The sequence below is a fragment of the Halichoeres trimaculatus genome, unplaced genomic scaffold, assembly GCF_033239565.1.
Source record: "Halichoeres trimaculatus isolate MK-OKI-2021-1 unplaced genomic scaffold, fHalTri1.1 fHalTri1_scaffold_17, whole genome shotgun sequence".
Taxonomy (NCBI): Eukaryota; Metazoa; Chordata; class Actinopteri; order Labriformes; family Labridae; genus Halichoeres; species Halichoeres trimaculatus.
In genome coordinates this window covers 26,604,996-26,620,568 of record NW_027437195.1, presented here as the reverse complement: position 1 = coordinate 26,620,568, position 15,573 = coordinate 26,604,996, and the positions used below count along the sequence as shown (strand labels likewise).

At 38.3% G+C, this 15,573-nt stretch overlaps 1 protein-coding gene across 1 annotated transcript; it reads left to right on the top strand.

Moving 5' to 3' along the window:
* Positions 1 to 4,704: 4,704 nt before the first annotated feature.
* Positions 4,705 to 14,475, top strand: ganc (glucosidase, alpha; neutral C). Its single transcript, XM_074692810.1, is given in 26 exon segments — positions 4,705 to 4,861; positions 5,085 to 5,147; positions 5,291 to 5,312; positions 5,314 to 5,394; positions 5,550 to 5,677; positions 5,769 to 5,945; positions 6,028 to 6,049; positions 6,139 to 6,208; positions 6,397 to 6,493; positions 7,857 to 8,040; positions 8,127 to 8,271; positions 8,392 to 8,627; positions 8,719 to 8,845; positions 8,940 to 9,019; positions 10,621 to 10,764; positions 10,849 to 10,945; positions 11,031 to 11,132; positions 11,236 to 11,410; positions 11,849 to 11,917; positions 12,119 to 12,183; positions 12,286 to 12,362; positions 12,446 to 12,520; positions 12,688 to 12,801; positions 13,821 to 13,933; positions 14,065 to 14,168; positions 14,263 to 14,475. Coding segments are annotated over 26 exon segments (2,709 nt in total). The 5' UTR covers positions 4,705 to 4,829; the 3' UTR covers positions 14,373 to 14,475.
* Positions 14,476 to 15,573: the final 1,098 nt, after the last annotated feature.

Here is a 15,573-nt window from a genome sequence, read left to right as displayed (position 1 = left end):
AGAGTTTATTTTCATGTCATTTGCTGTACGAAACGCTGTAAAATGTGAAATGTAAGTTAAGTTTTGTAAATAAACATGATGAATCTCTAACTAAGCTGTGATTTTATCTCATTTTTCCTCAGTCCTATGTTTGCATTAGAGACAAAATCAAGGTCAGTTAGAAAGGGGATGAAAAAGAAGATTCAGAAACAGTTTCAGTTTGAACTTTTCTTCATTTCACTAAAAGCCAGTGTTCAGGGGGGAAAGTATTTCTTTGGTAAGATTTTCTCATGAGGGATAAGACTTTAACTTATTCCAAGCAGAAGAAAAACAGATGCCCTATAAATACTTAGAGACTAAGCAAGTAAAATTGTATGGAAGTCCATTTTCGCCAGTTATAAAAGACACAATGAAAAGAAGTTGAAGTCATAAAATGAAAAAGTCAAAATTCTGACATAAAAGTCACAATTATGAGCTAGTAGACAGGAAGAAACCTTACCAAAGACAAAGCAGCAGTTCTTCACCAGGGCTGCTTCTTCCTTAAAATCCTTTCGAGGGTGCGTTTGCTCAGCACTGTCCCATGTGAATCAGCAAGCAAAGTTAATCCTTTGCTGCCAAACGTATCATATTTTATACATGAGTTTCAAAGACCTCTATCTCATTAACATGATAGCTTACTTAAAAACCTGTCAAAAAGATGTTTAAAAAAAAAGGGAAAAAAAACAAACAAACAAATAAGTTAATTGATAAATAAAATCCGTCATTTCTAGGAACTTCAGTAAAATAGTTGCCAATTAGTTAAATATAATACAAAAAAATCAAGAAAAAAAACAGATTAAGCTATTTTTTTGTGATTATTTATTTATCTTATCAATTTATTTATTATCATTATAATTAACTATTATTATTATTATTATTATTATTATTATTATTATTATTATTATTATAAGTAGTAGTAGTAGTATTGATATTATTAGTATTTATTTATTTATTTTATTTTATTTATTTATTTATTTATTTATTTATTTATTTATCTATTTATTTTGGGGGGGTTATAATAAACATTTAATTTCCAAAACAACTAAAATTTTATAGCTATTTTCTAATGGGTTATGCTTTACAGGGTTAATGATTCATTTTTTGTAAAAAAAAAAAAAAAAAAAAAAGATTAAAATAAAATAAGGGGAAAAAAAAATAAACAAACAAATGAGTTGATTGATAAATAAAATGCGTCATTTCTAGGAACTTCAGTAAAAAAGTTGCCAATTTGTTAAATATGAAAAAAATCAAGAAAAAAAAACAGATCAAGTTTTTTTTTTATTTATTTATTCACTGATCTATTTATTATAATTATAATAATAATTATAATAATAATAATAATAATAATCATTATTATTATTATTATTATTATTATTATTATCATTATTATTATTATTATCATTATTATTATTATTATTATTATTATTATTATTATTATTATTATTATTATTATTATTATTATTATTGTTGTTAATATTATTATCATTATTATTATTATAATTATTCTTATTATTAGTAGTAGTATTGATATTACTAGTATTTATTCTTTTATTTTATTTATTTATTTATTTATTTATTTATTTATTTATTTATTTATTTATTTATTTATTTATTTGGGGGGCGGTTGTAATAAACATTTAATTTCCAAAACAACTCAAATTTCATGGCTATTTTCTAATGGGTCATGCTTTACAGGGTTAATGTTTCATTTTTTGTAAAACCAGGTTTTAAGTATGTCTGAATGTACCCACAATCCATTGCTCTCTTATATTAAACAGCAGCTAAAGCAAACTTCCAAGTAGCGCCACATCTTTGTCTTTGCTAAGGTTTCCTCCTGACCATTATCTCATAATAATTACTTTCGTATCTCAAAATTTTTTTTTTTTTTTTTTTTTATGTCATAATTTTGACTTTTTTCTTTTCTTTCTTTTTTTTTGTTCTAAACTGTCGGAAATGGCCTTCCATGTCAATATCTATTTTTCATTATCATTATTATTTTTTTAATTAAAAAGAACAAAGTCTTACAGACATTTGTTATTCAGCTAACAAGCCCTGAATAGTGGCTTATTTATTTGAAGATGTTAAAAGAAAAAAGCAACACCTAAGTTTCTAGTAAAAAAAAAAAAAAAAATTACGTAAGCTTCTTAAGACAAAACTGTTTACTACAAGAAACTTGAAAAGTTGATTTCACAACACATTACTTAAGATTTTGTTTATGTCTTCAATTTTATATTCTACAAATTGAACAGTTGTATCCACTGAGCTCCTGTGTCGTCAATCAGAGAGTGAGTCGGAAACTCTTTACAGTCTTCATCAGTGGAGCAGAAACAAAGTCTTTCCCCAGTTTCCTGGACACAGAGACCAAACACTTCACAAACACATTCCTCGAGTCAACAACTAAAGACATGATCCCTGAAAGAAGAGTCCTGGTTCGTGCTCTGTGTTTCTCTCACTCTAAGGTCTGAGGATCAACACTTTTACTGACTGTGAACTCCTGAGGAAAACTCCTGCTGAAGTCACGGTCAAATCCTGCCTGAGTTTTTCTGAAGTGGGGAATTAGCATGCCAGCATTATCATCCTAAGAAAGCCAGTCCGCCCGCTTAGCTTTAAATGTAATCCTGAATTTTTCCACAGCCCAAACAGCACTAAACAATCCAGGGAAGTCATTGACCCTGATGTGCGGGAACAGAGGCCTCATACACAGAGCTGAGGTGTTTCCAGATTAATACACATCAACAGAAGTCTGTCCAGAGATTTCAGGAAACCGTCTTCCTCTGAAGTCTTGTCGGCGTCTTTAAATAATGGTTGTAAGAGGAAGAATTCACTCAGGAAGACGAGGGTCATAGCGCCAGGCTCCCCACAGAGGGTGGGAGGGAAGGAAGGAAGAAAACCTCATTAAATGTGTCGGCTCGGACCTGTGCTGGGAAGAACCAGGCTGACAGTGACTGGAACAGTGGAAATCCTCAGTGTTTTCCAGCTGGGAGCAACTGAGACAGTCACTGGGGTTACTGGGTGAGGTGCCAAAAACCCTTCAGAAAGAAAAAACCCGCTGAGCAAACAAAGAATGCTTGATTGAAACAGAAGGTGTGTTTTTGTACAGTTATTTGTCTTAGGGCATTCAAATGGCTTTTTTCCCATCCAATCCACTGGAGAGGCCTCTGAAGGGAACTTTTTTACCTCTCGGTTGCTGTTGCTTTGGGTTTAAGTCTCACCAATGAGCTGGGCCACCTTTGATACTTCAGTTCATTACTTTTTGCTCAATATCTACATCACCATTTGTGTTTCCCAGGTATGAAACTGAACTTTTTAGTGACTCTGTTCATGCTGGCTCCTCTTCTTTGATCCTTCAGGCTCTGCAGAGGTGAGTGAGAGGCTGGCATGAGATAAATGGCGCCATCTGTTGGCACTAAACTCCAAATCTGTTTATCCTTTATTATACTGCAATTCAGAGACAGGCTTTTTACTTGTGTCAAAATGTTGTGTTCTCTTGTTGTGTTTTTTCCTTTCAGAGTTTAAAAATAATACACAGGCTCATATAATTTTAAGATTCTGTTTGTGATTTTTAAAATGGAAGGAAAAGACTAATAAGCTTTGGCGTTTCTAGCCCATTTTGGGGGGAGTTCTGAAGCACCTCTGTATTAATCACAACACCCCTGAAATTTAAGGGATTTGTCTGTTTGATTTGTTTCCTTTTGTTTTTGTTTGGTGGTTTTTTTGATTCTTTTTGTATTTTTTTTGTTTTGTTTTGTTTATGTTTTGTTTGTTTTTTTCTTTGTTTTGTGTTTTGATTTTTTTCTGTGCTCTTGTTTTGATTTATTATGTTTATCTATTTATTTATTTATTTATTTATTGGGGGGGGGGGGTTGTGTTTCAATTTGTTTTGATCGTGTTTGAATGGTTTGCATTTTGTCATGTTTTTTGTTGTTGTTGTTTTTAGTTTAATTTTGTTTTGTTGGTTCTTTGTTTTGTTGTTTTATGTTTTTTTTTCACGTTTATGTCATCTTTTACAGTTAGGAGCTGGAGATATTTTTTTTACTATTTAGTTATGTTTTTTTTGTTTGTTTCTGATTTTCTGTTTGTGTTTGGGTTTTGTTCTCTCTTTTCTTAATTCTCCACTCTAAAAGTTGTTTTACCGATTATTTTCTTTTGCATGTTCAAAAAAAATTTAATAAAAAAAGTATTTTGAAAATATAAAACAACAATGCGTAAGTGTTCTGATTTGTTTGGGGTTTTTTGTTTGTTCTGCGTTTTATTTTGTGTGTTGATTTGTATTGTTTGTGTTTTGATTTGCTTTTATTTTTTTGTTTTCTTGTTTTTGTTGTGTTTTGTTTTATTTTTTGTTCTGTTCAATTTTGTTTTATTGTTTTATATTGTTTTATTATTTTTTTTATTGTTTTGTTTAATTTTGTGCGTTGCTTTTTTTATTGTTTTTTTTTGTTTAGCTTTTTTTAATTGTTTTTTTTTTTTTTTGCCATTTTTTTAAGTTAGAAGCTGGAGAGATTTTTTTTTATTATTTGTTTATTTCTGTTTGTTTGTTTTTCTTTTTTCTTTTTTTATCCTCCACTCTGATGGTTGTTTCACTCCTTCTTTTCTTTTGCATGTTAGAAAAATTAAAAATGATTTAAAAATATTTTGAAAATATAAACCGGAAGTGCATTCGTCGTACGTAGACGTGGGTGTTTTTTCTGTGTCAGATTCAGCGCTGTGACAGTTTCTCGACCCGTGAGCGTGCCCGGACCTTAACCTATAACCACTGTGTTTAAACCGTGTTTATTGACAGACACGGACGGTAACGTCTTTCTCGGCTTGAGATGGCGGAAGTGAGCCAACCCGCCGTAACCAGGTACAAACAACACGCTTTTCACAGCTGTGAAACTTTGAATACTGACCTTATACTGATCACTGAGAGAGTGTGCAGGGAAAGCTGCTTCATTTTGCATGTGAAAAAAAAACACATAGATGCATTTAACACTGTTCGTGCATAGTGTTTCAGGACAGTCCGTTAGTTTCTGTTTTTCCAGCCTGAGTCTCACATTCACTTTCATTTTCTCTGTTTCCCCACTCAGTGTTGTTCCTGAGGACGAAGGCAAAGAAAAGTTTAAGAAGAGTGAAGATGTTGCTTTTTATAAGTAAGTTCAGCATTAAACTCAATAAAGACACAGAAATACCAACCATGATTCCCAGTGTGTTCTCAGGTGTTCTTCAGGTGCAGATCTCATCAGTGCCTGAACAGAAGAGATCATGTGACTCTTATATTTCTATCACCTGTGAGGATACAGATGCAGGGCCCAAACCCTGAAGTATAGAGCCCTTTTGGACACCATGGTGCTCACAGGAAAGGGGGCACGCTTTAATCTGATGGAGTCTTACACACAGGTCAGAATATTATTCATCAGTGTTCAGGTCTTATTTCTAGAGGAAAATATTTCTTTACATGAAATAAGCCTGAAAACAGAAAAATGTCTGTTACATTTAGTAAATTAAACCATCAAAACTCTTAATCAGCAAATCAAAATATTATCTTCTTACAGACCAAACTGCTGCTCTCTGTGACGGCGTGCAGAAACGACACTGTGAGGATCGTAATAGATGAACTCCAGCCCTTAAAGTCACGATACAGAGTCCCAGATGTGATGGTGGGGGAGCCACAGTGTGAACAGTAAGATCATAAAATCTGCTTCTTCTTCTCTTTGAGTTATTTCAGGATTCATGTTGAACCCCGTTGACCTTGTTTCTGTCTCCCCCTGCAGGCTGAGGGTGGTACGACAGTCTCAGGACTCTGTCACTCTGTCCTGGTTTTCAGGACGCCATACGGTTTGCGTGTGGCACGACCCTTTCCGTGTGGAGATCCTGTGTGAGGATGAAGTGATGGTGACCTTCAACTCTGGAGGAAAACTGTGGTTCGACATGCAGCAGGATCCATCCAGGTGAGGATCTCAGGGACTGAAACAGACACAACATGAAGGAGTGAACAAAATTTAAAAATCTTTATGGATTTTTTTTTCTCAGGGTCACATCTCAAGGAAGTACGGTAAGAGGACACCAACACTACCCCCTCCAGCTGTCATCTAATCCTTTTTATGAACGTGATGGTTCTGTTTTTGCTTCGCACCTCGACAGCTTGAAGACAGCCGCACAAGTTTTCTGTGGAAGGAGACTTTCAGGCAGTTTGAGGACATCAAAGCTAACGGTTTGTTTCAGCTTTTAGATAATAACTTAAAGACTGAAGAATGACTTTTTAATCCTTATTATTCCTTTAACTTGTTGGAGAAATATTTGTGTAACCGCCAATAAGAAGACTTGAAAAGTTGATGCTGTACTGAGGTAATAATCCAAAAAAAGTGCTGAATGACAACTTTGCTTCTTCTTCATCTTTAGGTCCCACTAGCGTTGGGTCTGACCTCTGCCTCCATGGGTTCAGTCACGTGTACGGTCTGCCAGAGCACGCTGACGGACTCCAGCTCAAAGACACCAGGTACCTGGATGTGTATCTACACAATGTGTATTTTGAGAGTCTAATCACTTCTTGACTCTACCTCCGACATATTTCACAGTCCCTGAAAAAAATACACGAGAACAGCAGCTGTCAATCATCGTTAAACGGACCGTAAAACCTCATTTTTAACCTTGTATAACTAATGTAAATGAAACTTTTCAGAAAAAAAGAGGACTTGAATACAAGGCAGCCAAATGATATCTTCAAATCACCACAACAATCAGACATGAGAAACATTTCTACGAGGTGTATTCATTTTTTAAAGTTTGACCACAGCCCATCTGGAATGACTGTGGAGAGCTGGATTTTTTTTACCCATGCTGCAGCCAGCCACCAGGGGGAGCAGTTTTTGTGGAGACCTCGCTTCAAGCCAAGCAAGATGACGTCCATTTTTTTTACAGTCAATAGCCGCGTTTCCACTAAGCAGTCCAGCTCGGTTTTGCGTTTCCACAGCAAAACTGTGCCCTCTTGTGGTGGGCAGCGTATAAGCTGGATGCCACAAGCCGCAGCTGTTAAACAATAGTGTGACGCTGTGGCAGTGCGACACAGTTTATCCTGTTAATAAATCCAACGAAGAAGAGAAACGCGACACAGTAAACAAAGAGCAACAATGGAAGACATGCAGCATTTCGTCCTCCCTGTGATTTTCATGTAGCTCTTTGATACAAAGTGAAATCAAGCTTTGTTTCAGAGAAGTCTGTGTGCCACCAGGAGAAGTGCAGCTGCTGTTGCATGGTAAGTGACGATTCTTTCAACCAATCAACAGTCTGCAGTGTTGTAGCTCCACCTCCCGAGAGCGGATCAGTTCAGTCTGGCACCCATACTAAAGGGTACCAAAAAGTGGGACGGCTCGTCTCGGTTATTTGGGGATCTGTCCCAGGATAAGTCAGTGGAAACGCCACAAAATACGCGCCGTACTGAGACGAACTGAACCGGTCTGCTTGGTGGAAACGCAGTTTATGGTACTGACTGAATTCTGTCTATAGTATCGAGTACCAATTCATGTAAAATCAGACTTTATCATGTTTACGTACCTAAACGCATCCTTGTGACTGTGAGGGAGTGGAAGAGTAGGCGATTTTCCATGCTGGACATGAACACAGCATTACAAGTATATAAAATGAGAACTAAATATGTTAAGTTGAAAAACTTTGAGATTTTATTATTAAACAAATTCATATTTATTACCATACAAACACACACAAAAGTACCAAAAATTGGTAGCGTTTAGTATCATTTTAACTGTGAAAAGTACCCCATCCCTGCTCAGAATTGCATCTGTTGCCTGTAAATCACTATTTTGACCAGAGTGGTCTGGACTCAGCTTGAGTTCCTTTCACAGAGCTGGTGAACCGTACCGGCTGTACAACCTGGACGTGTTTGCGTATGAACTGCAAAGCCGCCTGGGCTTGTACGGGTCGGTGCCGCTGCTGGTGGCCCACAAACCTGACAGGACTCTGGGTGTTTTCTGGCTGAATGCGTCTGAAACGTTTGTGAATGTTGATTACAGCCCGTCTGACCAACAGGTAACTGGATCTTCCTCTGCTCATTTCACGCTACATGTATCGAACGTTAACGGTTTCTAGGGTGAAACTCTCTGCTCCTCTCACAGGACGACCAGCCGCCCCTCGTGAAGAGGAGGCGGACGCAGCCTCAGACCAACGTGCGCTGGCTGTCAGAGAGCGGGTTGATAGACTGCACTGTTCTGCTCGGGCCCGGTCCACAGCAGCTCTTCTCCCAGTATGCTCAGCTGACAGGTGTGTGTGCGCTAAAGATATGAACAATGATTATTTTTTCTTAAAGCAAAAATACATAGAAACATTTTCTAAGATCTTTTTAGGGGTAAAAAAACACACTCTCCTCTCCTCTTCTGACAGGATATCAAACCCTTCCTCCGCTCTTCTCCCTCGGCTACCACCAGTGCCGCTGGAACTACAACGATGAAGCAGATGTGAAGGCCGTAGACGCCGGTTTCGACCACCACAACATCCCGTATGACGTTATCTGGCTGGACATCGAGCACACGGACGGGAAGCGGTACTTCACCTGGGACTCAGCTCTTTTCCCTGACCCAGCCGGTCTGCAGCGCCACCTGGAGAAGAAGAAGAGAAAGGTGTGTTCAAATATGGTACATTTTTAATCTTTCTGGCCTCTCAGATCACAAATTTGCTAATTTCTTATGGTGGATATCTCTGATCTTTCAGCTGGTTGTTATAAATGACCCCCACATCAAAGTGGATCCTGATTGGTCGCTGTACTGTGAAGCCAGAGATGGAGGGCATTTCGTCAGGAGCAGAGACGGGCAGATCTACCGGGGCTCATGCTGGCCTGGTAGCACATTTCTCTTTCCTTCAACCAGAGAATGAGACAAATGACGCCAGGTTTTATTCTTTCTAAATGAAACCTTTACCAAACCGTCTCACAGGGGAGTCCTGCTACCTGGACTTCAGTAATCCAGACACTCGAGCGTGGTACTCCAGGTGTTTCAGCTTAGAGAAGTACAAGGTAAGTGACTGTGAGTATAAGAGTGATTCTGCAATAAGGGGAACATTTCAGGTACACAACAAAGTGAAAAAAGTGCTTTTTTTCCTTCATATTCTTTTTGTTTTAGTCATAGTACTAGTAACGTTTATTTCGGACAAAGTAATAACAGAAGAATAATAGTAATAAAAATAATGACAAGGATAATAATAATAATGGAGATAATAATTAAAAAACAGACAAACCGAAAATACTCTACGGAAGCCAAATGCATGAAAAATAAAGCAGCAAAATATATCAAGTGATTAAATAAATCATATATCTGAAAGGGAGTGAGTGAAAGTTAGACCCACCCCCTCTACTTAATAATTGGCAATTAATTTATCAATTTATATATATATATATATATATATATATATATATATATATATATATATATATATATATATATATATATATATATATATATATATATATATATATATATATATATATATATACACATACATAATAAAATAATAAACAAATAATATATCATATTTTTATATTATAATACATTTAATATAATGTAATATATAATAATATTTAATATTATAATATAATAATAAATTATATATATATATATATAAATATATAAAGAGAGAGAGAATGAGAGAGATTTTTTTAATATCATAATATAATTAATAGAAATCTGTTTACATTATATTAATCATTGTCTTGAATCATTCAGAAACAACTGTGTAAAACACCAAAAAACAATCAGCAACAAAAACAAAAAAAAAAAAAGACAAAACTTTATAATTAAAACACTATGTTTACAAATTCTATGCCTGGAATGCACTAAATTTGTCATTTGTAAGCTTAAGCACTAAATTATTCTTCAATATTTAAGTTATATAAAAATTGGTGTCTTTTTTTTTTAACTGAGGTATGGACAAAAGTTTTGACTGTTTCGCAACATAAATCCATATTATACTGAATTTAGTGTTATTTGCTTAATGGCATCAGGCCATCCTATCTTAAAGAGTTAATCGTTCCATATTATCCGTCTAGGTCTTTGCGTTCTCAACATGGAGGTCTGCTCGTTGTACCTAGGGTCTCTAAAAACAGTATGGGAGGTCGAGCCTTTAGTTATCAAGCTCCTCTTCTTTGGAAAAACTTACTGCTTGAGTTTCAGGGAGCAGACACGGTCTCAACCTTTAAGAGTAGACTTTCCTTTTTGATAAAGCTTAAAGTTAGGGCTGGATCAGGCCTGAACCAGCTCTTAGTCATGCTGCTATAGGGGGAACAGACACACAGGGCTCCTGTTTCCCTCTCTATCTGTCAGTCTAACTTCTGGACTTATAGTCCTGTTATAGTTACTGACCATGGTTATTTTGATGAAATAATGCTGAAAATAATATTCACAAACATGTATTCAAGTGTTAATTTTGAAGAGCAAACTTGAGGTTTGAGAAATCAAACAGCACAAAAACTGCAAATTCCAACACGATTTGCACTTTTTGCTAAATAAATGATGAAACCTGTAACTTTCTGTATTAAATAGAAGTGAAATATCAGCCAAATGATCCACTGTAAAATTGGTCATTGCTAGAAATTAATATTAGTAAAACTGTCCGTTGCAGGGATCAACACCTTCTTTATTTGTCTGGAATGATATGAACGAACCATCAGTGTTCAACGGGCCGGAGCAGACGATGCAAAAAGACGCGTTGCATCATGGGGGCGTGGAACACCGGGAACTACACAACCTGTACGGCTTCTACCAGGTGAGCTGGTTCATCTACCTGTGATAGATTATCGTTCCAATAACCTATAAAATGACCCTCCTCTGTTTTCATGTTGATTTGTAGCACATGTCCACATTTGAGGGTCTCATCACTCGCTCAGGAGGCTCTGAGAGACCTTTTGTGCTCTCCCGCTCCTTTTTCGCTGGATCACAGAGATTTGGTTCGTTGTTTGAATCAAACAAAATACTCTAAGTTGTTTACAGATGTTTCCTGAACTGCTCTGTTTTGCATGTTTGTGGATGCAGGAGCAGTTTGGACTGGTGATAATGTTGCTTCTTGGGAACACCTGAAGATCTCGATCCCGATGCTTTTGTCTCTGAGCGTGGCAGGTATCGCGTTCTGTGGAGGTGAGTGATGTAATGTATGCAGGGTGGGTGTGTTTCATGATCATATCTTACGGTATCAGAGTACATCGTCTTGTATATCTTATTTCCTTCCTGTGTTCGTCAGCTGATGTTGGCGGGTTCGTTCAGGATCCTGAGCCGGAGCTGCTGGTGCGCTGGTACCAAGCAGCCGCCCTGCAGCCGTTCTTCAGAGGTCACTCCGCCAAGGTGACGAAGCGTCGAGAGCCCTGGCTGTTCGGGGAGGAAGTCACTGATGCAATCCGCACCGTTATCAAGCAGAGGTAGTTCAAGGATATCATCCACATGGAAACAGTCATCCATCTTATTGGAGATAGATCTTACGTTCCCAATAACGATGGATGGACGGACAGGTCCATGTCGTCACTTCTTAGCTCACACCTGAGAACCAGCATGTCGTCCTCACCTCCTTCTCCTCACCTTGTGGGAAACATCAGGCCTTGCAGTTAGCATCGACATGCTACAGGCTGCTAACAGCTGATTTCACATGTGAACAATGCGGCCATGGTTACATGTAGGATCTCCAGACAAACACAGGAGAAAAAATAGTAAAAATATCACTGAAGACACAAAAAGTTTGGTGTCCATGACCAACAAATGAGCCAAACAAAGTAATGACCCACTCCAAATACAAAGATGATGAAAAAGAGATGAAAAAAACCAAACTCTTTGTTTCTCATGATCCTATCTCTGTGTCTCAGGTACTGTCTGCTGCCGTACTGGTACTCCCTGTTCCACCAAGCTCACACCTCTGGTCTGCCTCCACTCAGGTGAGTGTGCTGCCCCCTGCTGGTCACTAGAAACACTACAAGCCCTCTCACTGAACTCAGTAACTTTCAGACACTGTGGGTCAATTCCTGTGATGTTTTGATGCTTCATTGTTCAAACACGACATGGATTGATGGACTTAGAATAAGATTTAAAGCACTTTGAGCCATTTTGTTGATTTTATTTCATGTAAACCTCTCCAGACCTCTGTGGGTGGAGTTCCCGAGTGAACAGAGCACCTTCGCTGTTGACAACCAGTACATGATTGGTGATGAATGCTTTTTGCTTTTTAATGTACCTGTGGTTATGAACTTATGGACCCTGATTTGTTGTTGCTGTTTGTTGTTAAACTGTTTGTGATCTGATGTAGGAGGAGCTCTGCTAGCCTGTCCCGTTACTGAACCTGGTGTTAAAGAAGTCAAAGTACTCCTTCCTGAGTCTAGTGAGGTGAATCAAATCATTATTTTATGAATTTGAAGCTCAGAACAACCTTTGGTTGGATGACATAACAAGGTGTGTTCCTGCTTTAGGTTTGGTACGACGTCCACTCCGCAGAGATGTTTAAAGGAGGCACGACACTGAACCTTCCCGTCACCTTAGACACAGTTAGTGTTGATTAGTATCTTCTCCACTGTCAGAACTACCTTTCAAAAACAGCCTGAACTCTTCATTTATGCTTCAAATCAGATCAGAATTCAGAGGATGATCTGCAGTATCTATGTTGAATTATTCAATTTAAAATCCTGGTTTTGTTGGTGTTTTCTCCGTACAGGTCCCCGTGTTCCAGCGTGGCGGTTCGGTGGTCTGCAGGTCTGCAGGAAGTGGATCCTGCTCGGCTGATTTTCAGAGGCTGCCCCTTTCTATCACTGTGGCCCTAAACTCTCAGGTAAGTGTTTGATAATGTGCAAATCTGGTCGCTTGTGAAGCTGGTTTAAAAAAGAGAGGAAGTTCCCTTCAGGCATCCAGGAGGCACCCTCACTAGATGCCCGAACCACCTCACCTGGCTCCTCTCAATGCGGAGGAGCAGTGGCTCTACTCCAAGCTTTCCTGGATGCCCGAGCTACGAACTTTATTGCATGAGAAAGCTCATTTCAGCTGCTTGTATCCGTGATCTTGTTCTTTTGGTCACGACCCACAGCTCGTGGCCATAGGTGAGGGTCGGAACGTAGAGTGATTGGTAAATTGAGAGCCTTGCCTTCTGGCTCAGCTCTCTTCACCACAACAGACTGGTATAGCATCCACATCACTGCCGACGCCGCCCCGATCTGTCAGTCTCTCGCTCCATTTTCCCCTCACTCGTGAACAAGACCCTGAGATACTTGAACTCCTCCACTTGGGGCAAAGACTCTCTCCTGACCTGGAGTGGGCAGTCAACCCCTTTTCCTACTGAGAACCATGACCTCAGACTTAGAGGTGCTGATCTTCATCCTGGCTGCTTCACACTCGGCTGCAGTGTGAGCTGGAGGTCAGTGTTCAATGAAGCCAACAGGACCACATCGTCTGCAAAAAGCAGAGATGGGGTCCTGAGACCCCCAAACCTGACTCCCTCCGCCACTTGACTGCGCCTAGAAAGAAAAAAGCAGCGACAATGGGCAGCCCTGGTGGAGTCCAAACACTGACTGGGAAGGAGTTTGAAAGAGTAATATTCCAGATAATAGTCCAGTTAATGAGAGCATTGTCTAATAAATGTGAAAGGATTTTCTGGGCGTAAAAGATGAGGATACATCAGGAGAGAGCATTTAGAAAGTAAAATGTGAAGCACCAAGTGTGAGATAACTGAGGAAAAGTGATCCACAGGATGGTCTTCAAATAAAACACCAACTTCTCACAGGCAGGATGTAAACGAGACATGAAACACTGGTAGATCTGCTAACTTTAGTCTCATTAATGATCCTGTCTCTGCAGGGAGAAGCTGATGGTGAGCTGTACCTGGACGACGGCCACTCGTTCAGCTATAGAGACAAAAAAGCTTTTTGTCTGCGCAGGTTCAGCATGCTGTCAGGCTGTCTGCTCTGCCGGTGAGTCGTCACTCACACTCCTGAGACAGATACAGGTTTATTCAAGGAGTTTTAAACAGCCTTTATACACTTAATGAATAACAAACTACAGATAAACTACAGGATCTGACGTCTGTGTTTGTGTCCTGTAGTTCAGCCAGTGAGGAGGGAAGATTTGACTGTGAAACCACCGTACAGTCTGTCACTATCCTGGGCCTGAAGAAGAAACCGTCCACAGTGGTCGTACATGTCTCAGGTGAGGAACTTAGTCTTTCAAACTGTTTTGTGCTGAAGTAAATAGGAAAGAGTGCATGGAAAAGAGGCCAGTAAACTTTTCTTTCCATCCCCAGGGGCTGGAGACTCGTCCGCTGCGTTCAAGTTCTCAGAGAGCTGCTGCTCACTGACGGTGAACACGCTGAGCCTCAAAGTGACGGCGGACTGGGAGATTCAGATCGATTGACTGTGAGAGCGTCTCTCCTCTGACTTCCTTTATCGGAGGAGGATGTCCGGTAAAACCTCATCAGGATCATTTTAATGAGAAAAGTCAATAATTTAAGATATTTGAGGATAAATAGAGACATTTTTAGGTTGTTGACACCAAAGCATGCTTGTGTGTTTTTTAAACCAAAATTTTATGTTGAACTTTTAGCCATTTAAAGAACAGATTGTCACAACACTGACTTCTGATTGATCAGAGTTTCATAATTTAATTTTTTCTAACTGAACTAAAACTTGTAGTTGTATTTAGGAACAAAACAAAGACTGAAATCTGTTAACGGGGAGATTTTATCTGTAACACTGAGATGTGACATGTGGTTTTGAATTTGTGGAGCGAACAGTGAATAAATCCAGTCTGATGTGCAGCTGTCAATGACATTTGTCATAAGAACCTTTCTTTCATTCTTAACCTGCTGTCAAGCTAACCCTCCCTTGGTGACACAGCATTTATTTTGTTGTACAACACTGTGATTGTGTTGGTTTGTGCGACCTTTGACCTTTCCCTGGAACAAATGCCTGACGGTTGAAGAGTTGAGCTGTTAACGCAGAGAGAAATGAGGACAGAGAAAGAAGAAGTGAAGGAGTTAGAGAGGAAGAAGTTTGAGTATTTACCGTAAATCATCGACAACATATTGTCTGTCTAAAAGTAATTCTTTAGATATTTAGTTTAATGGGAACAAGGCTCGCAATTTATTTACAGTAGAGACTGATGAAATGGTGTAACAGCTTCTACGTTTAATTCCAACTTTTCTTCTCAGTGTTGCAAGCTTGTAATGCCACATTATGTAATAACGGCCCAATATGTAAAAATGTAATACATTTTCAATTCATTATGTTATATCAACACATTTCGTAATAATTTGCTTGAATGCGATACGTAATAAACTTTGCCACATTATGTAATAAGTTCTTACATATTGCATCGCTTATTACAAAATGTGGGTTCCCGCTTGTAATAAGTAATTACAATTACATAATGCAGCAAAGTTTATTACGTATTGCGTTCAAGAATTGTACTACAAAATATGTCAGAGTATTACGAAATGTGGCGTTATTACATAATGTTCCAACTCCAACTTTATTTGTTAAGCACTTTAAAAAACTACCATAGTGGAAACAAAGTGCTGTGCAGGAGAATAAATAAAATACGAGATAAAAGAATA